General features: G+C 42.4%; 1 protein-coding gene across 3 annotated transcripts; it reads right to left on the bottom strand.

Moving 5' to 3' along the window:
• Positions 1–2: 2 nt before the first annotated feature.
• On the bottom strand, positions 3–21247 carry LOC116466087 (cytochrome P450 4V2). 3 transcript variants are annotated; one of them, XR_009212979.1, is made up of 12 exons: positions 20756–21247; positions 18106–18218; positions 16631–16716; positions 15588–15778; positions 15117–15186; positions 13636–13762; positions 11384–11569; positions 7678–7780; positions 4978–5112; positions 4705–4884; positions 1661–3542; positions 3–47 (listed from the first exon to the last, which is right to left on the bottom strand). XR_009212979.1 is itself a non-coding variant. In XM_032149061.2 (11 exons), exons 1-11 carry the CDS (start codon positions 20967–20969, stop codon positions 3370–3372), a joined length of 1578 nt encoding a protein of 525 aa, XP_032004952.1. In that variant the 5' UTR covers positions 20970–21247; the 3' UTR covers positions 1084–3369. The 3 variants fall into 3 exon arrangements, 1 of the variants encoding a protein (XP_032004952.1); XR_009212980.1 differs by lacking the exon at positions 3–47 and adding an exon at positions 1135–1222; XM_032149061.2 differs by lacking the exon at positions 3–47 and having other exon boundaries at positions 1084–3542.
• Positions 21248–21276: the final 29 nt, after the last annotated feature.

Raw genomic sequence — 21276 nt, 5'->3', positions numbered from 1 at the left:
AAAATTAAGGCATAGACAGCTGAAAAGACTGAAGCACAATCCCACTCCTAGGAAGATGTGGCAATATGAAAAAATTAGTTGTGCCTGAGTGATTTAAACATCTTAATTTAGCCTGGGAAACATGGCCAAACCCCAATTGTACACGAAAAATCACAAAAATTATCCAGGCCTGGTGGCATGCACCTGTAGTCCTAGCTACTCAGCAGACTGAGGTGGGAGGATCCCTTGAGCCCAGTAGGTGAAGGTTGCAGTGAGCCACGATTGCACCACTGCACTCCAGCCTAGGTGACCCTGTCTCAAAAAAAGATAAATAAATAAATAAATAATGTCTTAATTTACTGTATTTCCATAAGCATAAAACTTAAAACTTGGGCTTGACTTGAGCAAGCAAGGAGGCAAAAAGCCTAGAGGTAGAATATAGGAAAAAAAAAAAAAAGGAAAGAAAGGAGAGAGAGAAAGCAAGGAAAGAAAAGAAAGGAAGGAAGGAAGGAAGGAAGGAAGGAAAAAGAAAGAGAGAGAGAGAAAGAAAGAAAAAGAAAGAAAGAAAGAGAAAGAAAGAAAAAGAAAGAAAGAAAGAAAGAAGGAAAGAAAGAAAGGAAGGAAGGCAGGCTACTCTCCTTCCCAGGAGTGCCCAAAAGACACTCCTGTGCCTACACATTTTTTTTTTTTTTTACTATTCAGCTAAAACATGTATTTTAAAACTATATATGGAATCTGAAAGTAAACTGAAAACATTTTAAAAATAAGACAGTCATGTCTAAATATTGTGATAATTTTTCTTCCTGATAAGATCTATACTCTCTGTATGACCCTTATTGAAGGAACAAAGTTATCCCAAAATTTTTATATAGGAATCTGAGTTTCATTTAAGTATAGCCGTTATTTCTGTGAAACACAAATTAAGTAGTATCAGGAAAGGCAGAGATCAATAAATGCAAACCCCAACAGAAAAAAAGTGATGGGTAAAGAGGAGAGATAATGATGGGAAGGAGAAAGAACGTGCCAAAAACTTATCTACTAGGATAAGGAGAACAAGATCAACAGCTAAATGCTGGAGTTAATTCCAAAACTGAATTCGGCCCAAGGAAATAACCATTTGGTGAACTTCTGGACAAGAAACTGAGGCAAGGATGCAACCAGTCCATTTTAGTAATTAGAGATGAGAGATTTATCCCTGAAATGTGGCATACAGCTAGCCAGCAGGAAAATGAACCTGGTTTAACTAGAGGAGAAAAATGACTAATTAGTCCAGAAAGTCATCAAGGCAGAACCAAAAAACTAGACTGATGTGTTAGGTTAAGCCTAGCTGTCTTCTAAAACAATGCAGCGTAACTTTAATTTTCCTACTATCTAGAAAAAACTCTGCATTTTCTTAAATGGTATTGCATTTAAATGACTTGTGGGCATATATGCTGATAATCCAATCTAGAGAATTATTGAACAGCACAAAGAAAATAGGGTGAAGACCTAAGATCATATCCAGAGAATGGGGGTCCTTCCTTCATCCTGCGGCTGACCTGACACACACTAACTCGCTTTTGGTCATAAATGAAAGACAGTCCTTGTAAGCAAACGGCAATATACTGTCTCTTGGGTTCCCAAGTAGGGTGGACCCACTGAACAGTCGGCAGGGCAGACATGCAGTGAACCTCAGCATCACCTTCCATGTGGGACTCAGGCTCCTCCAGGATTCTGTCCATTTCTTCTGCCTGCTTCTTCTCTATTCATCACCCAGCAGCTGCTCCAGAGGTTCTATTGCTGATTGATCTTGAGTTTCACGACCTGGACTTTCCACCACAGAGATTGACTGTATCTCGTCTGCAATTGCAGCTGGGAAAACTCGTGGGGGAGAACTCGAATTTAACCTTGCTGGGGTCACTCAACAAAGGCTGAGAAAGTGGGATTGCCTAAGAACATGGCAGCTCCAATTGAAACCACATATTTACAGTGTGTGTATGTTGGGGAAGGAGAAAGATGAGAACAGAAGAAAAGCCGGTAATTCATTGTAGGATAATTTCAAAAATAAAGAGTGCTGCTCCTAGAAAAAGGGTGCCTAGGCAGACTAAAAATTTTTAAATGTATCACTCAGGCATTAGATGCTGGAAGGAAAAATGTTTTGATCTTCTAGAAACATTCCAGATAAAAATGGATTTTTATGACTAGTATCTCTTATTGGGTCATTTGGTCCAGAAACTGACATCCCCAGCTGTCTGTGACCATGCATAGAGCCCCAAATCAACAGTCCATCACCTGGAGAGGTTTCTGGACTCTAAATCCCTGGGACCAGTGATGCCTGTGGTTTTTGCTGATCCCCAGTAGCTGAGTTTACTTTGTGCTTTCAGCTGAGCAAAATGTTCTGGTGATTCTACTTCTTCTAGTTGATTCTTCAGACCCAGAGAAATTCACAATCAGTCTATGACAACAGTACAGGAACCTTTCGTTAGAAAATCCAAGAGTCACTGATGACATCAACTCAAAAGTGCTGTTTATTTTATTACCCATTATGAATCAGCCATCTCCTGATTTATCTTTTACGGTTTTCTATGTTTTGAATTGACATCAATTCTTAGAATAAAATGCAGCACTTGCATCTAAAATATACTTTATTTTTCTTGAGACACGTCTTTCAAGCAGAAGCAAAGTAATGGGCACACAAACCTTGATCATCATCTTATAAAACAAGGCAGCATCCACATTTCAGTACTGCAGCACATGAAATAATTTCTCAATTCCTACTCTGTCATAGCTTAAACGACTTACTGATTAAAATATGAGTAACAATAATTCTGGAGCTGAATGAAGTTCTCAAGCCAAAAGGTAACAATTAACTCTACTTTTGGGACCACAGCCAACTGTAACATCTACGGCGGTGATGAAAATAAAAAACTCTGACCAGGCGTGGTGGCTCACGACTGTAATCCCAGCACTTTGGGAGGCTGAGGCAGGTGGATCACTCGAGGTCAGGAGTTCAAGACCAGTCTGGCCAACATGGTGAAACCCTGCTTCTACTAAAAATACAAAAAAATTAGCCAGGCGTGGTGGCAGGCGCCTGTAGTCCCAGCTACTTGGGAGGCAGAAGAATTGCTTGAACCTGGGAGGTGGAGGTTGCAGTGAGCTGAGATCGTGCCACTGCACTCCTCCAGCCTGGGCAACAGAGTGAGACACGGTTTCAAAAAAAAAAAAAGAAAAGAAAAGACAAAACTCAAGACTCTTTCTTTGTTAGACTTGATGTCAAGATCAGTGGGATCAAGGAAAAATTAAGTCTAGGGGATTCAAGCATATTGAACCCATGATCTATAAATTGTAAATGCCAAGGATCTCTTAAAATAAAGACCTTTCTCATGATAAAGGCACAACCCAATAATATAGTTAGGGTTCATCGGCATTTCTCCTCTTCAACTTGATCCAGATGCCATTACTTGGACGAAGAATCAACTGGCCTTCTAGACCAAGTTCTTCTCTTTTCTGGTTGGATTCTATCCAAAAGTGCCTCAGGATGCATGAAAGAATGGTCTTTTCTTCCATCACAGCAAATTTTTGACCTTCAAATTAATGTAGATACCATCACTTTAGTTATAGATTTACCCCAAATATGAGAAACAAGAGGTCCTATCATAGGAAGCAAGCCATTTTACATTTCCACAGTAGGCAGGAGAATCAGAATGGCTTGGGACACTTGTTAAAAATCAAGAGTCTTGAGTTTCCCTCCCTGATCCCACCTTGCATATCTATAGCTGGGGTGGACCAGGGAATCTGTACTCCAGCTGATCCAGATAAATCCTGAGCTCATTCAAGCTTGAGACTCACTACTCTAGATTATGTCTTAGTGGGTCTTAAAGCTTCAGATTCACCCGTTTCATTCTGGCCTCATTTTACCAATGTCTGCATTTACATAAATGACAAAATGCTAGAGATACTAAAACCAAAAGGGTTTTTTATAATGCAGGGTGGTGATGTGCATTCATTTTGCTTAAGTACTTTAGCTGGCCATATGGCGAGCATTTTCTGTTTTGATTTGCAAAATGAAATTCTTAAAAGCAATAAACACGAAAAGTAGGTTAACCATAAGTAATCATAAATAAAGTTTTTACCACAATAAGTTATATTCTACTGTAATTAAAACTCTACAACATTTTGAAACTCTACCATGAAACTAATTATGTTTTATGTTATGGGTAACTGTGTCTCTCTCCAAATTCTAAGCTCCCCCCCGTACCTTAGAATATGACTGGAGACAGGTAATCGAAAGAGGTCGGTAAGTATAAGCGAGGTAATTGGGGTAGGCCCTAGTGTAGTCTGACTGGAGAGACGATCAGGACACAGACCCACACAGAGGAAAGACTAAGTGAAGACATGAGGAGAAAATAGCATCTACAAGCCACAGAGAGAGGCCTCAGGAGAAACCAGCCCTGCCAACACCTTGATCTTGAACTTCCAGCCTTCAGAACTGTGAGAAGACAAATTTCTGCTGTTTAAGCCACCCAGTCTGTGGTATTTTGCTATGGAAGCCCATGCAGGCTAATATACTAATATACCTTTTGACTGTAATATTTTAAAACTACAAAGCACAGTGAGGGAAAAAAGAAACCAGCTATTAAGGCTGTTGCATATGGGCAATGTTACATCACATCTCAAAGAAATCACTGTGAGAAACCCACCATCAATTGGGCCTGAAAGGTCAAATCAATTCAGATGGATACAAACCTATACAGTTCCTGGGGCCAGCAGAGAAGGGCACGTAGGCATATGGATGGCGCCCTTGTGCATTCTCGGGGAAGAATCGCTCAGGCTGGAACTCCTCGGGGTTGGGGAAGTATCTCGGATCTCTGTGCAATGCATAGGGAATGACGACGGCTTCGGTGCCTTTCAGAACTCTGTAACCCGCTGTCAAGAAGTAGTCAATATGTTATGAGACCAGAGCAAGACAGACATTAGAAAGTTTCCCTCTCCCTTCTACTTGAGGTATAGCATACTTACCCACTTCACAATCTTCACTAACACTACGGGCAAATAAAGGAACAGAAGGAAAAAGGCGAAGGGTCTCCTTAATAACACATTCCAGATACCGAAGTTTCTTCAGGTCTTCTACAGTAGAGGGACGGTCAGACTTCCCTGATGAAAGCAAGTAGATAAGATGACCTGAAAGAGCGGTGGGGGCCAGGGGTGCAGATATCGAAAAAGAACACGTGGATCAAGGCATGGGATGCTAAATACCCATCAAATACCCATCAAAGAAGAACACGTGGATCAAGGCAGGGGATGCTAAATACCCACAGCTAAAGCAGAATTTCTAACATTATGCATAATCAAAATACAATGGACAATATGCCAAATAAAATAAACAGATACTAAAGGTCACATATTGTATGAATCCATGTATAGGAAGTACTCGGAATAGGTAAATCCATAGAGACAGAAAGTAAATCAGAGGCTGCCAGGGCCAGGGGAAGGAGGAATCAAGAGGGACTGCTTAATCCTACCAGGTTTCCTTTCAAGGTGCTGAAAATGTTCTGGAATACAACATGGTGAAGGTACTAAATGCTGCTGAAATGTACATTTTAAAATGGTAGATTTTACGTTATGTGACATTTACCTCATAAAAAAAAATAAGGGTCTGCTCACTGCAAGCTCCGCCCCCCCCCGGGGTTCACGCCATTCTCCTGCCTCAGCCTCCCGAGTAGCTGGGACTACAGGCACCCGCCACCATGCCTGGCTAATTTTTTTGTATTTTTAATAGAGACGGGGTTTCACTGTGTTAGCCAGGATGGTCTCGATCTCCTGATCTTGTGATTCGCCCACCTCGGCCTCCCAAAGTGCTGGGATTACAGGTGTGAGCCACCGTGCCCAGCCTAGTTGCTGAAAAACTTTAGAACTAGGATTGGGGGTAGAAGAAAAAGTGAGGCACAATAAGCAGAAAACACGGGAAGCACAGAGCAAAGATTCTAGTTATGAAGACTGTGTCACTCATTCTGCAGGACCAAAAAGCTCTGTGAAACTGGTAATGAGCTAAACATTGTAGTGGATACAAAAGATTGGAGTCTATTCCAACAGAACTTGTGAGCTTTTGGAAGACCAAATTTATCCACTCAAGGCAATCTAAGCAAAACTAAAATCAGTGTTAAAAAGATAAAATGATGACAAAAATGTTGCCAAAAGTTTTAGATGGTGTCCATTCTGCAAAATAAAAGCTTGCCTCTTAATATGAAATTCCAGTCCTGGGACAATCTGCACACAAAACTGCTTTTCCATCCTCACCTCCCAGTGAATGAGAGACAAGTTCTCACGGTCTCTCCCTCTCCACTATTGCCCTCCACACCAGAAACCTTTCCACTTCTGTGCCGTTGCTCATCTGCTTCTTCTCTTTCTAGAACGCCTTCTCCCTCCAGCTTTATTCCTTTAGTTTCTCACTATAAAACTGCATCAGATACCACTTATTGCTTGGCTAACTCAACTTTATTCCTTTTCACCTTGCAGCTATTGGGGGCCATGTGACACGTGATTTTTAAAAAGGACAAAATCGATGGAAGCCCCTTTGTGGCAGGCTGATAATGGCCCCAAAATATCAGGTCTTAATCCCTGCAATCTGTAAATGTTACCCTATTTGGAAAAAGAGAACTCTTGGCAGATTTGATTAAAGATCTTACAGTGGGTAGATTATCCAGGTGGGCCCTGAACGCCATCACAAGTATGTCACAAGTATGCTTGCGAGACAGACACACAAGCACACACACATGCACATACACATCACACACGTATGCACGCGCATGCACACATACACACCCAGAGAAAAGAGAAGGTGATGCAGAGACTGGCAGAGATGGCAGCGATGCGGCTGTCAGCCAAGAAATGCTGGCGGCCACTGGAAGCTGAAGAGGCGAGGAATGGATATTTTCCCAGTGGGGCACAGCCCTGCCCACATGGTGATGTGGGCTCAATGACACTGATCTTTGACTCCGGTGTCCAGAACTGTGAGGGAACAGAAGTCGCTGATGTGAACCTCCCCGTCTGTGGATTTGTCACAGCAGCAGCCACAGGACACCAACACACCCGGTACCCCCACCTCCCCTGTCTTCCTGCCTTGAAGATGAACGTGATGCTTGGAATGCCAATCATGAGGACAAAAGCCAAGATGGTAGGGATGGCAGGGAGCAAAACGGCAAGTCTGGGACCCTGGACATCCTACTGTCAGGACTTTTCCTCCGGGTTGCTTGCTGTATAATAGAAATGTATCTCCTGGTAGCTTAATCCACCTTTTCTCTCCTTTGTGGTGAGAGGCAATCCGTGAAACAGCTTTCCTGTACCCTTCTGAATAGTTTCACCAGCTCCTCCTTTCTCCCAAATAGCACCTTCTTCACTCAAATGCACAACCCATGACTCAAAGCTTCTGTTTCGCCTGGGAAGCAGTGAGACCCCTGAGGACAGCAGCATGCATCAGTGCACCCCAGCATCTAACCTTGAGGACGGCAGCACGCATCGGTGCACCCCAGCATCCGGCCCAGTAGTCACTTGCCAGGCGACTGGCAGAGGCCTCTGAGTGAATGGGCGAGGCCTTGCAAAGGGGGTGGTACTGGAAAGGATCCCGCGGGGGAGCCTTCCTGCTCATTGCACTGTTTACAACACAGTGACATCTCTGCAGGGGACTTAGTACAATATAATCAGTGAAGGGGCCAAACATACCAAACACGTCATCCAATTCATGATCCACTTTTTTCTGGACTTCTGGGTTAGAACCCAACAGATATAAGGACCAGCTTATTGCAGCTGCAGTTGTGTCGTGCCCCTACAAATGGAGAAAACAATAGCTTAAAAAGCAGAGTTATGCTGCGATGATTAGGAGTGACCAGAAACCTCTTTCGAATCGTCTCTGGATTTGATGACTGCACTGTGACTGCAGGACATAAGAAATGAATTCTGTGCAGCACCTTGCCTCGGTGATAAACAAGGAAACAAGCCCTGAAAAGCGGAGGTTCATGCTTAGAGATGGCAGTTCCATGCCGCACGGTGTTGCACGCTGGTGGGACATGCCTGTGCTGTGTTAATAAAGGTGGCGTTCCATGGGCACTAGGTGAGCTGGGCCTTTGTGAATAGAACGAAGTCTCATTTTCACGAGCCTGCTTGTCAGGGCTGTACTTCTCTGCCTTTCCCCATCTGTCAGGTGGGCCTCACCTGTTGATGACAGGCACTGGGGGTAGAGGTGTGGTTCTAAGTCATATCCTCTGCGTTAAAAATTGACAACAACCTCATTTCATACTTGCTGAGTTTTAGGCAAAATACTAAGCACTTTGCAGAAACTGAATTAATCTGCACAAAAACTCCATGAAAGACTCATTACTGTTATTTACAATTCAGAGATTAAAAACTGAGGCCAAAGATGTGGTTAAATAACTTCTCCTGTGCTAAACAGCTTAGTGGGAGGCAGAGGCAGAAACTGAGCCTGCGGCGTGTCTGATGACAAAGCCAGCTGAGCCCATGCCATTCCCTCCACACCATGTGCAGTAAGGACGCTCCACCTCCACCTCTTAACGCCAGCGGTAACGTCTCCACGGCCACCTCTTACCCCAGCGTATCGTCTCCACCGCCACCTCTTACCCCAGCGTATCGTCTCCACCGCCACCTCTTACGCCAGCGTATCGTCTCCAGCGCCACCTCTTACGCCAGCGTAACGTCTCCACCGCCACCTCTTACGCTAGTGTAACGTCTCGGGCAACCTTCTTCCCCACCTATTTGATATTTCAGGCCGTGACCTCTTATCTACCTCCTCATCTCCCTAGCACATTTCCATGTGCAAAAGTGGTGAGTTCTTCAGAAAAAAAATATATCTGGAAAATCAGTAACAGTAATCTACCTCTCTGAGTGAAACTTTGAGGACAAAAAGAAAAAACAAATTATTTCCTCTATAAAAGATCTCACTTTTCCATTTTTCCTATGTGGCACAAGTGATTTTTGTAATATTTCATTCTGTGTGCAGAAATATTCAAAGTACTTGTTTTATAAAACAGCTCCTAAAATGAATTTCTTGGGGCTTATTCTCCAGTCCTTAAAAGACACAGCCTACAGGTCCTGAGGTCGGCGCCTCTGCATTTTCCTGGCACTTGCCGTTACAAAACCTACTCGGAACTCCAGATGAGCTCTGGCCCGTTGTGCTCAGTTGTCTACTAAGTACGGAAGGAAGCATTCTGGCTAAACAATTTTAATAGCTTTCCTTGAATTTATGAGCGGAAGCCTGATCCAAATGAATAAGAGGAGTCTGCTGAACTTCCGATTTCATTTCGTCTGCCATCGGCAGAAAGCATGATAAGGCAAACGTAAAGCGCCGAGGCACACAGGTGGAGCAGGGGAGGACGCCCACTTTTAGCTCACAGCTGGAACCTGGGCAGTTACAGCCTGCACCTGCTTGTGGAAGAGGCCACAGTATCACACTCACACCTGGCATGCCTCCCTTTCAATGCAAAGAAGAATTAGAACGTCAAGGAATGTTAGAGTTGGAAGAAAAATCATTAGTCTGGTTCTGGTTGTTTACGTGAGATTGAGAGGTTCCTGGTAGAAGATGGATGTGTGTGTGCACGTGTGTATGGGGGTGTGCACATATATGACTGTGTGCGTGGATATGTACATGTATTTATGGGTGCATTTGTGCTTATGTACACGAGTGTATATAGCTGTGTGCTTTTGTGTGTGCATGTGTGTATATATGTGCATCTATGTATGTGTATGTGTATATGCACATGTGTGTATGTAGGTGTGTACATGTGTTTTTGTAAGTGATTGTTGCATAAATGTACATGAATGTGTGCCTCTGTGGGGGGTGGTGTGTGCATGTGTATGCATGCATGTGTGCATGTGGGTATATATGTCTGTGCATGTGTGTGTATGTGCATGAGTATCTGGGTGTGTGTATATATTTGTGTGAGTGTGTATATGCACGTGTGTGTGCATGTGGATATACACGTTTGTGTATGTGTGTGCATGTATGTATGTGCATGAGTGTATGTAGGTGTGTGCATGTGTTTGTGTATATGTGAATGTGTGTATGTGGGTATATACATGTGTCTGTGCATGAGCATATGTGTGTGTGTAGGTGTGTGCATGTGTGTGTGTTTGTGAATGGGTTTACATGAGTGCACGTGTGTGTGTGTGTGTGTGTGTACATGGGCAAGGTGAAGATGTGAGATCTCTCTACTCCAACATCAAATAATAACACCCGGTATGTGCTGGATACTTATGGGCCAATCACGACTCTCAGAGCACCTTTACTAATCTAATCAGCATAACTATTCATGAGGTTTGTGCTATTAAAATAAGAATATTCAGGCCCGAACCGCTAGGTGAGGTGCTTGAGGTCGTGGCTCCAGCATGTTAGCTGGGATTTGGTCTTACAGCCCACACACTTAGCGCCTCTCTACTTTTCAGCTAATTTAGATGTCCATCTTCTGCTTAAGATTTATTTTCAGTAAAGTTTTCTGCTTAAAAAAGTTTAAAACCACCAATGTAGTCCATCTCTCGCTTTACACATAGGAAAATTGTGACAGAACTCTGGAATGATCAGAACTGTCTTATTTGGCTAATCAGCACAGAGCCTGAACTGGGACTCGGATCGAAAGACCCTTCACACAGCCTTCTTCTCCCGTGTCGTGGAGCCTTACACCAGAGTGCAGGAGCACTGGCACTGCTGCCAGAGGCTGCCGCAGAGCAGCTCACACGTGGGTGGCAGGCAGAGCCATTAAAAACTCAGATGCCTTTCGCTCTGCTCCATGTGGAGGATATTACTACATGGCTTCTAAAAACCATGTTTTATTTATTTTGCAATCCACATATAGAGAAGGTCCCTCTTTGTAGTATTTAATATTTAGGCTATCTTTGTAAAAAGTACTTCACATATATATGTATAAATTTGAGATCAGAGATCTCTTTAGAATCATGAACTGGCTGATTCTCTGTTGGAGGGCTCTTACTGTCCTCTTTAGTAGAGCAGCTCATGGCAGTAGCTAAGTGCCCATCTGCTGGAACCTCAGAAAGGAGGTGGTGAGGAAGGGGACTCGCGCGTCTGGAAGGTTAGAAGGAAGCCTGAAGCCATGTGGAGAACTGAGAGCAATCTCTGGCTGCTCTTCTGCTTGGGAAAACTGACAAATCTTAGGTTTTCTTGAGGAAAAACAAATGTGTCTATTGCTGTGCCCAGCACTAGTCAAAATCGTTTTCTGAAGAAGGAAGTTGAGCTGGTACTTAATCATTTTCTTAAATTTTGTAATTTCTACTTAAAATATAATGAATCTTCCTTAGTTATAGTAAACTACTTTAAAATTTGATTAAGTTTTAAAAAATAATGCTAAAGATTCTAACAACTGAAATTTGTTTAATGATATCCGAACATAACAATATACAATACCTCAAACATGAAGGTGTCAACTTCTTCTCGAATATCTTCATGACTTAGCCTGTTCCCTTCGTCATCAGTCACACTTAAAAGCAAGTCAAGAAAGGCCCTGCGTTTATTTTTGGAGAGAGCGGAGCCCCTGCCATCACCTCTACAGTCTTCATCTGCGTTCATTTCATTGGCCCGTTCAGCGATGACCTGTATGATTTGAATGATAATCACATGCTTCTGTTTGGACTTGGATGCACCCTAGTAACACATTTTCTTATAAAATATGCTAGTTTCTTTCATTTATTTTTCTAAGCCTTTCTAGTTCAACATTTCAACAATATAGGCTCTTGTGAAAGTACAGTAAGCCTCATTAATATTTCAGGGATTATCTGGTGAAACTTTTAAAAACAAATTTAATGTCACGCAAATTCCTAATTTTCACGTGCTATTTTTGCAGTCTTTCCAACACAAGAATAGAATCCTAGTCTACTAGATAGTACCCTAGAGATTTGATCACGCTAACAAGAAAACGTTTAAGTGGTAGAGTGAATGCAATCATTATACAATAGTCTAATTACAGACTTAATTACATGTTGTAGGAGAGAAAAGAAACAGCAAGTAGATTAGTGAATTCACCCTCTATGCTTGCGATTCCTGCTGCCCGAAATGCTTTCCTCAGAGGCCTGCATGGCTGCCCCCTCCCTTCTTCCAGATCTCTGCTCACTGTCACAGGATCAGAGAGACCTCCCTCATCCCTGCCACCCCTGTCCCTAGGACTGCGACGCTTCCTAACACTGCTTTATTTTTCCTCCATTTCCTTTTCCACCTGACATTATGTGATACTTCTATTATACTTCTATGTGATATTATACTTATTATTTAGCATCTTCCAACTCAAACTCGGCCATGCTTGTGCATGTCTTTTTTCATTGATACATTTCCAACCTCTAGAGCACTGCTTGGCATTTAACAAATACTAGATATTTCTTGGATGGATAAAAGAATGAAGGCCAATACACTTAATTTGGTTGTACATTTCAACCTTCTTTTCCTACCAGGTAATTGACCAAACCTGCTACTAAGTGGCCTGAATAGATTCTAAGCAATTTGAGGGCAAAACACCATGTCTTTTTTTATTCTTGGTGGAATTCCTAGAGCCCAGGCCTTAGTAGGCAATTCTCAATGTTTATTCAACGAATAAAATTGTCCATTCAGTCTGGAATTCATTTAATTATTGCTATTAAATATTAATGCACAAAATTTAAGGAAAAATATAATTATGAAATATAACCTGCTGGCTATTCTCCTATAACCAGGTGATCACACTCCACTGTGGCCAGCTCAGCCAACATCGCATTCATGGAACATCTACTGATTTATTCATCATTTGCTCTCTTGGGGGTAGGATGTACTTCACCACAGGGACATAATTCCAATAAATTTTAACCAAAATTTACAGCAAAGAAAGGACATATTTAAACAGGCAGTTTTTTCAATACACTGAAATTATAATTTGATGTATATTTTCAATTAAATCTTGCTTTTTCAAAACACATTATTAACACAAAGATTGACATCCTATATTCAAAACAACATCACTATCTTCTGGTTATTTTTGAATTGGAAATAGAATACTAATATCTAGTTAATTTTAATGTTTTCCATGTTAAGATACTAACATCAATGCCCTCTGCCTTTGAAAATGACTGCCGAATCCAAACATTTTCCAGAAAACTCCTATGCACAGATCTTTGTTCCTTTATTCTTTTACACAGCATGCTGTTTGTTAATAAGTGTTCATAGCTCATATCACATGTTGTAATTATGTGCTGATAGATCACCTCTCCTACTAGAATAACTTCCTTTCAGGTACGGACCATATACACATCCTACTCATTACTACATTTCCGCCATTTGGTATGGTGGTTAGCACTTAGCGAGTACTTAACATTTGTTGACTACATAATTTCAGTATACATTTTTATACTTAAGTATAATACATAATTTAAGTATAGTTTGTTTATACTAAACTTTTTTTTCTATTATTATTCAACTTTTATTTTCTGAGACATAGGTTCCATAGTCCTACACCGGGTATGTTCACAAAACATCAACATCTTGGACTTACCAAAAGTTCTGGAAATGAACAGTGGGGACGGCTGCACAACATCGTGAATGCACTTAATACCACCAAACTGTACAGTTAAAATGGTTATAAAGGGAAATTTTATGTTACGTCTATTTTACCACAATTTTAGAAGTCAGGGACTTACATTGTTGGTAAAAGTATGTAGGATCTTAAGGCTCTTTTTGTGTTCCCGTCCTTCTTTAAACATACGGTAACAGAGATCAAGCCAAAGCCAGGGCATCTTTATTCTTTGAAATATCATCTCACTCATTCTATAAATGGGATAAAAATACATCAGCTGTTGTATCAGAAATGTGTATTTCTTGAGCACTTCTTTGGTACCTGGCCTTGATGAAGGCAATCGTGGGAATGACGATGATTGTCTTAGAGGCTACTAAGAGCTCCATGTTTTATGCTCAACAGTGAAGACATGGGCTATTATGCATCCCATGAAGCCTCAGAAAATAATGGGTTCTTTAAAGGAATGAAGAATTCATTATAAAACACCCTTACTAGATAGCCATTTGGTCTCTGCTTCTGTTTCTCCAGGGTGAGTTTCCCACTCTGCGTAGGGCCTCTGCACCAGGGGTTGAGATGAAATTGGCCTCTTTTTAAGGTCCATCATTGGTTTGACCACTCCTCTGGAGTGACAGAAGACAACTGGCTGCCCTCTTCTACAAGCGAGGGCTCTCTAAGTACCCATCTGTCACTTGGCTGTCCCAGCACCTCCCTTTCATGTCCAGTCATAGAGCAGAAAGACCCCTATGTGATCTCCTGCAGGACCGGCTTAGGTGCGGGTTCTTCAGAAAGACCCTTCCTGGCCTCTCACTCTGTAGGACACTTTCTTGTTTTGCTCTCTGATATCAATTTGATCTTTTCTTCCTGAGCAATTATTACAATTCATGAATTTCTTTGTCCGATGCCTGCCTCCTGTGTTATTCTGTTTTGTGTACTACTACAAAACCAGTCAGTACCCTGTGCAGTGATTGGAAGATCACAGATGCTTAATAAATATTGGTTAAAATGAAGTGAAATGAGCAGGAGACTTAAATATACTCAGCTCAATGGACTTCTCTGTACTTCATCAAGTCCTTGCCCTGCCTCTTAACAGGTGAATAATTTCAAGCAATTTTAGAGTAAAATTGACTGTTTCGATGACTAAAACAATACCTACTTCCTGCAGAAAATATGGGAAGAAGAATAACAACAAAAGGAAAGCACAAGAATGAGAAACACATACACGAGACAATGAGAACCACTGCTAACATTTTGTTATAGTATCTGCTAGTGTTTTTCTATGAATAATTTTTAAATATAACAATTATCATGGTACAGAAAACTGTTTATATCTTTCTTTTCTCAGCATCATAATGTAAGCATCATTATGTACAATACAATGTAATCTCAATGTTAGAGAATAATCATTTTAAATTACTGCATAATCTAGATGTGCCATAATTTACATAACCTTTACTGCTTAAACACATGCTAACATGATGAGGTTAACTTCTAGTTTAATGTTTAATTTTGAAACCATAAAAAGATACAACACGGAAATTGTTAGCAATAATTTTTAAAGCCTAAATCAATAATAATTTTTAAAATAACTGAAAGGACTCCATTTACCTATAAACTGCACGGACATACTCGGAATCACCATTACTTTGAGCACCAATATTCTTCCCCATAGCTGTTTCTATAAAATATGGGTGAGAAGCAACCATTCAATTCACGCACGTTAGTTATCTCGTGTTTATTTTGCAGCGGCAGACGCTAAAGACGTACATCCTGCTTTGTCCTTGTATATTTCAGAATTCTTCTTCCTCCCTTCACCCTCTTCTCTTGTACGGTCCACTTCCACTCCCTGTTCCTGTTCTTCCCTCCCTTCGCCTCCCTGGGCAGTTGCTCCGTGCCTGCCCCACTCACAGCCCTGGGCATGGCTGCTGCTCCTCAGAAGTCCAACGCGGCAGTAGAACCGCGCGAAGAGCCCGTCACCCGTTCCCGTCCCCCCATTTGCCTTCCCGGTGGAGTGCGATTTCCTATTTTGGCCATTTTCTGTTTATGCCATAAATTTAGAAACAGATCGATGAGACTCACCACAGATGATATCTAAGGCACAAAGAGTGATGTAAAAAAAGCAGTTAAATGCTTCTTGGTTAACGTGTTTTTCCAGTTTCTTAACCAATATATTTGCTTGTTCATTCATGATATCTAAGAAATCTTCCAGAATGGTAAAATGGAAAGTGGGTGTTAACATCCTTCTCCTGGAGCGCCATTTGTTTCCAGTACTAGAAATAAAATATGTGGTTACAAAAAATATATATACAGAAGAGAGAGAAGGAGAAAAGTAACATCCAAAATGAGGAAAGCATAAATATCGCAAGTCAACAAAATTCTCCTGAAACAGCTTCATCTACAGGTTCTCAAATGCTTTTGGCAGAATGGCAAAGATATACACATATCTATAAAATATTCATCTATAGTTACAAAATATGACTATTTTGGACATTGTTCTATAATATTAATGTTTAAAATAGCATTCATAAAATTGAAAAATTTAAGAATTTTTCTCAATTTCTTAGTTCCGAGTTTCTAATAATAAATTTGTTTCTCCTTCCATCAATACTTCGGTCCTCAGATGATCCTCAGGCCCCATGGTTCCACCTTGATCTCTCCCCTCTCCAGTTCTCCAAAGTCCCTACTAGGCTCCTGCCTTGCTCTGTGGGGCCCTCTCGCAGAGGATGGAGCCTTGTTTCTAGATACCAGCTCACTGTACTTTTCTGGGACTGACCATCTTTTTTATTGGATTTTCAAGATTTCCCTGCTCCAGACACTCCTTTGCTTTACTGTGTCCTCCATCCCGTCCACTCCCGTCCATCAGGACCTCCTGAGTCTCCCTGAACACTGGCGACAGTCGCTATTGAATGCCACGGCTGAAGATAACTGTTCACCTGGACTCTTGGCCTCTTGGCGGGCAAAGGCCAGCTGCCAGCTGGACCTTCCTTTCCAGCCTTTCTCCTCCTTTCTGAGAGCACAGTCCTGCTACAGAAAAAGCTACCCTATGTTAATTCTTGAAATAACAAGTTGCACGTAGAAGTAACCATTTCTATAGACAGCTTTACGAAGGTACACTGGCATACCTTGTAAGAAGTCCTAGGCCAAGCCATGGTTCCAAAAACTTGTACATAGAGGATTTGTCAATTTGCTTTGAACTAGTTAAAATTACCTTAGGAAGAGAAAAACATACTTTAGAGACATACAGACATCAAACAACCTTCCTGTAATTATAGGAATACTGGCTAGAATACAGCTAGTTTTTAGGACACTCACAACATTTATTTTCTCCGTGGTTCATTTTCAGTCCTGTGCCTCAAAGACATTCAATTAGAGTTTTGAACATAAAACTGGCATTCAGTTTTGGGGACTCAATGGAGTTGGGGGAAAGAAAGATGTCCCAGATGATTCTCTGGTTCCCGCCATAAACCAGGAACCAAGTGGAGTTATTTAATGGGGGGAGGGGGACAGTGAGGGGGGGAAGAGGCGAATCTGGAGGGTGAGCGCATCTGGGGAGATGGAAATCATGGGTGTCTTTTCAGGTGATGTTAACTTTGAGGCATTCAGGTTGCTGTGGTCTGAAAGCAAATGAGACAGCCAAGATAAGGCCTGAGCTGGAGATGCCTGTTTTGCGTGTCCCCAGCACAGAGGCAGCAATGGAAGCCGTGAGTATGATCGGATCACCCAGAGTCCACGTGAAGTGGGAGGAGGGATGGGGTCTAGGGCTGAGCACAGGGTGCTCACCAGGCTTCGTGCTCAAGTCCCCTACTCTGGACAGATCTCCATCTGCATCCACCACACCAACTTCTATTAACACTAGGCCAACAGCGGCGGAAATCCTGTCTGCCCTTCTCGCTGTCTTCTCTGAGCCAGGATTCTGGAGAAGCATGAGAAACTCCAGCATTTTCACCATAATTAGAATGACATGTCCTGGCACTACTTCCTAGGAAATTCGGTCTTTAATTTTGGTCGATGAAGAGCAGCTCTGTTTGCCCCATCTTTGTTTCCTGACCCAAATCCTTTTCTCACCATACTACAAGATAATTTCCCCAGACCTTTCAACAAGTAAAAGGACTACAACTTTTTGGAGGACTAATTTCAATAGCATGGGTTTGTAATATTTATCCCATAAATATCAAATTTGCATTGTCGTTTAACTTTGGACTAAGTTTATCATTGATATGAGACCCTGAGCAACTTGAGGGAAACATATTTTATTAGTCATATATTTTTGAAGTCTTAAAATAGTGTCTGGTGGATAACAAGTGCTCGCCTTGCAGAATAATTTATTTATGTTTCTAAAAAACGAGATCCTTTCAAAAAAAGAATAAATATAATGGGACCTGATAGCAGTTGTGCACTTATATCTGGAGAATGTTAATCTCCCAGGATTCAGGCAAACCTGGAAAGCATTAAATTGCACCTACATAGTCTAAAATACTTAATGGAATGTTTTTTGCACTGAAATGGTTGAAATATAAGGACACATTATATTGATTCTGATGAGATTCTTACACTGTCAGATACACAGTACAATATGATCATATTCACATGTACCCACCTCCACATTTTCTGCATTATAAAGGGCCACCATGGGCACTGGCCCGACCCAGAGCTTCAGCAGTGGCATGTGGCGGTATTCCTCTGTGTACTTAATGATCTGCTGAAAAAATTCTGGGGAAAAACATCAAATTTTAAATTCAGTCAAGATGAGAAAGTTGTGACCAGTATTGGACAAATGTTTGTTTTCTCATTTTGATAAATGTACTAATTCTGTAATGTGTTACTATTAGAGGAAGCCAGGTAGAGAGCATGTGTGAACTGTCTGTAATATTGCAACTTTTCTGTAAGTCTAAAGTTTTTTTCAAAATAGTATTTGCCACAGCAAATAAACACATATAATGCATGTTAGCTATTAGAGAATAATAATTGTTAGGTTTTGATGTCCCAGAACAGGCATTCTTTCTAACGACTGCCCAATATCACAAAGCTAGTAAACAGTGGAACCTGGCTTGTACCGAGACTCCAGGACTTCACCATACACTATGCTGCTTCCAAATGTCTCTCACATGAAGCATTTGTCAAAATTGCTATGAAAGGAGCTGGGTGAAATCATCAGTGTCAATCATCCTGCGTCACGCAAATATACTGCCTGCCCTGGTCTGGTCTGACAGAGGGGACAGGGAGGTCTCAATCTGTGGTTCTAAGGCAGCAGGGCCAACAGCTGGGAGTAGCCGGGGAAGGCAGACTTGAAGCCAGTTGGAAGCCAACTGCAATCTTCAAGGTGAAATGGCTGAGGCCAGCGTTTGGACATTAGCCACAAAATGAAAGGCAACACCTCTTGTATGTGAAAGACAAGATTCTTGAGAACAACGAGTGTATCTTAGAATATTCTGATATCCCCAACTTTGTTGAGGTCAACACTGGGCACAAAACAGGGCCTTAATAAATGCTTGATTGACAACTAAAGAACTTACTCTAACCAACTTCCAGACAGTGATCTAGAAACTTTGCATGCAATAAATGTAATCCTTAAAGCAACTCTGTAATATAGTCACTTTAACAAGTAAAGGAGAAAAAAACCCTCTAAGTTAAAGAGTTTTAAATAATTTCTCAAACAACTTGGATATTATAGTGTTGGAAATTGAACAGTGGTTTTCCTGATGCCAAAATCCAGAATTTGTTGGTGGAATAAAAAGTCCCTTTGTAAAAGACAGTATTCGCCATTGTCTTCACTCTCAAAGTGACTGCAAGGAGAATTACTTTAAATAGTCCAATCAGCTCACAGGTTGTTTTGAAACAGGTCTTTATTCACTAGAGATTTTAATTACTGGAATCCCCAAAAGAATATGATGAGACTTCAGTATGTTACTTTCCAGGGGTAAGGGATAGGGGAAAATCTATATTTTTGTACAATTTATTTTTTAATACCATAAAGCCTTAGGACAAAAAGGGTGGTTAGCTCTGCTTTTAGAATTAACTGAGATGATTTTTACCAGTGTGATTTTCATATCTGTGTTGGATTACTTGTTACATCACTCATGATGATATTTGGTTGGCAAAGAGTTCGCTTGATTTTTTTCTGTCAAGGTATTTTTAATATTTTGGTAAACAGTCTTCCATGAGGCCTCATCTTGTGAAGTTGAAATGACATCATTATTTTTATTAGAGAAAACAAGTGAAAATGAGAAAGAGTCCTTCAAGCTTTGTAGTTAGTTAATGCTCAACCTGTAAAACGATTACTAACAAATAATCCCAGAGGAAACTGGATTCTGGTCTGGGCCAATTTCAAAATATGCCATTTTGGGCAAATCTTTTCAGTTCTGGGTACCTCAATTTAATCCCTGATGAAAATAAAACGCTGAGATCGAGTTCGCCCTCCCTGACGGGGGGTTGTAAATACCAGGTACTTCTGAGAGCTTTCTAACTTAACGTGATTTTTTTCCATCAATAAAATGTCCATCTCTGTTTTAAAACATGATTTTAACTAAAAAATTCGCTCTTTAATAAACAAGGCGCTTGAAACCCTCCAAAGAAGTCTGCCTGAAGGCCCTGCCATCTCTTAATTGTTATTATGTAACCTCCTTTAAAGGGCTAAAATATGAAGGTCAAGCGGGAACTGAAGTAGCAGTCAAGTCCTGTGATGCTGGGAGGAAGCCTCCAATTAATCTCTAGTCTCTTATTTTCCAAAGTGGCAGCGAGAGGAGGGCGGCTCTAAGCGTTAAGGTGTTGGCCAGTTTAAAACCGCTTTAGAATGGCGTGAACCCGGGAGGCGGAGCTTGCAGTGAGCAGACATCGAGCCACTGCACTCCAGCCTGGGCGACAGAGCCAGACTCCATCTCCAAAAAAAAACAAAAACCGCTTTGTGCTCCCAGGGAGCTTCTGTTGCTAAGGCTTCCCAAGCCAAGGCAGGAGGAAAAGGCAGGGCTTTGAGAGCTGAGCAGCGGTGAGGTGGGAAAAGACCGAGGGCAGCGGTTTGGAAATACCGCATCTGGTGCTACACACAAAGAAAATGCTCACTTTGGGATGGGGCACTAGCAGTGTCGGCGAGTGCCAAGGGGCAACGAATAGAACTGGGAGTGCATTCTGCAAAGGGTGACAGGCTCCTCTCTCCTGCGGCCAGCGCCACCAGCAGCGGGTTCCTGGCCAATCGGAGGGTGGGGATGGGGTTGTGGACCCCGTTACGCCCCAGGAGGGGCGCCGGCCCTTACCTCGCCCGTCCCGCTTCATCAGCAGCGCGTGGCCCACCAGTGGGTAGGCGCGGGCCACCGTGGGGATGGGCCGCATCTGCTGCCATTTCCGCGCGTAGTTCGCCACCCTCTGCAGCAGGCTCAGGACCAGACTGGCGCCGGCCAGGGACACGGCACTCGCCGCGCCCCACAGCAGCAGCTTCTGCCACACAAGCCCCAGCCAGAGCCCGGCCATCGCCCTTGCTGGCGGCCGCGGGGTCCACTCTGGGCAAGTGCGGGCCCGCGGGGGCGTGGTGCGAGGCGGTGCCGGCCGCACACCGCCCCCTTCCCCGCACGGACCTGGCGCGCTCCCCGCTGCGGGGTCGCCAGGTCCCCGGAACGACGTTTTCCGCCTGGGCGGCGGCCAGGGAGGGCACCACGGGGCTGTTCCTGCGACCGGCCCAGCCTACGCAGTACCGCGGCCTCCAGGCTCCGCGCCAGCCGAAAGCGAAAGACCGGAAAACGGTTTCCGGGTCCCAGGGCGTAGTGATTGCACGGGGGGC

The sequence above is a fragment of the Hylobates moloch genome, unplaced genomic scaffold (assembly GCF_009828535.3).
Source record: "Hylobates moloch isolate HMO894 unplaced genomic scaffold, HMol_V3 SCAFFOLD_3, whole genome shotgun sequence".
NCBI lineage: Eukaryota > Metazoa > Chordata > Mammalia > Primates > Hylobatidae > Hylobates > Hylobates moloch.
The sequence above is the reverse complement of the archived record's forward strand: the minus strand, read 5'-3'. Positions and strand labels throughout refer to the sequence as shown.

What these genes read in the sequence shown, in the direction of transcription:
- LOC116466087 (XM_032149061.2), bottom strand. Translation starts at nt 20,969, where the DNA reads ATGGCCGGGCTCTGGCTGGGGCTTGTGTGGCAGAAGCTGCTGCTGTGG. An exon ending in GATGAAGCGGGACGGGCGAG is followed by an intron (nt 18,219 to 20,755) that starts GTAAGGGCCGGC and finishes GTTTTTCCCCAG; the next exon opens with AATTTTTTCAGCAGATCATT. An exon ending in GGCCTAGGACTTCTTACAAG is followed by an intron (nt 15,779 to 16,630) that starts GTATGCCAGTGT and finishes TTTTATTTCTAG; the next exon opens with TACTGGAAACAAATGGCGCT.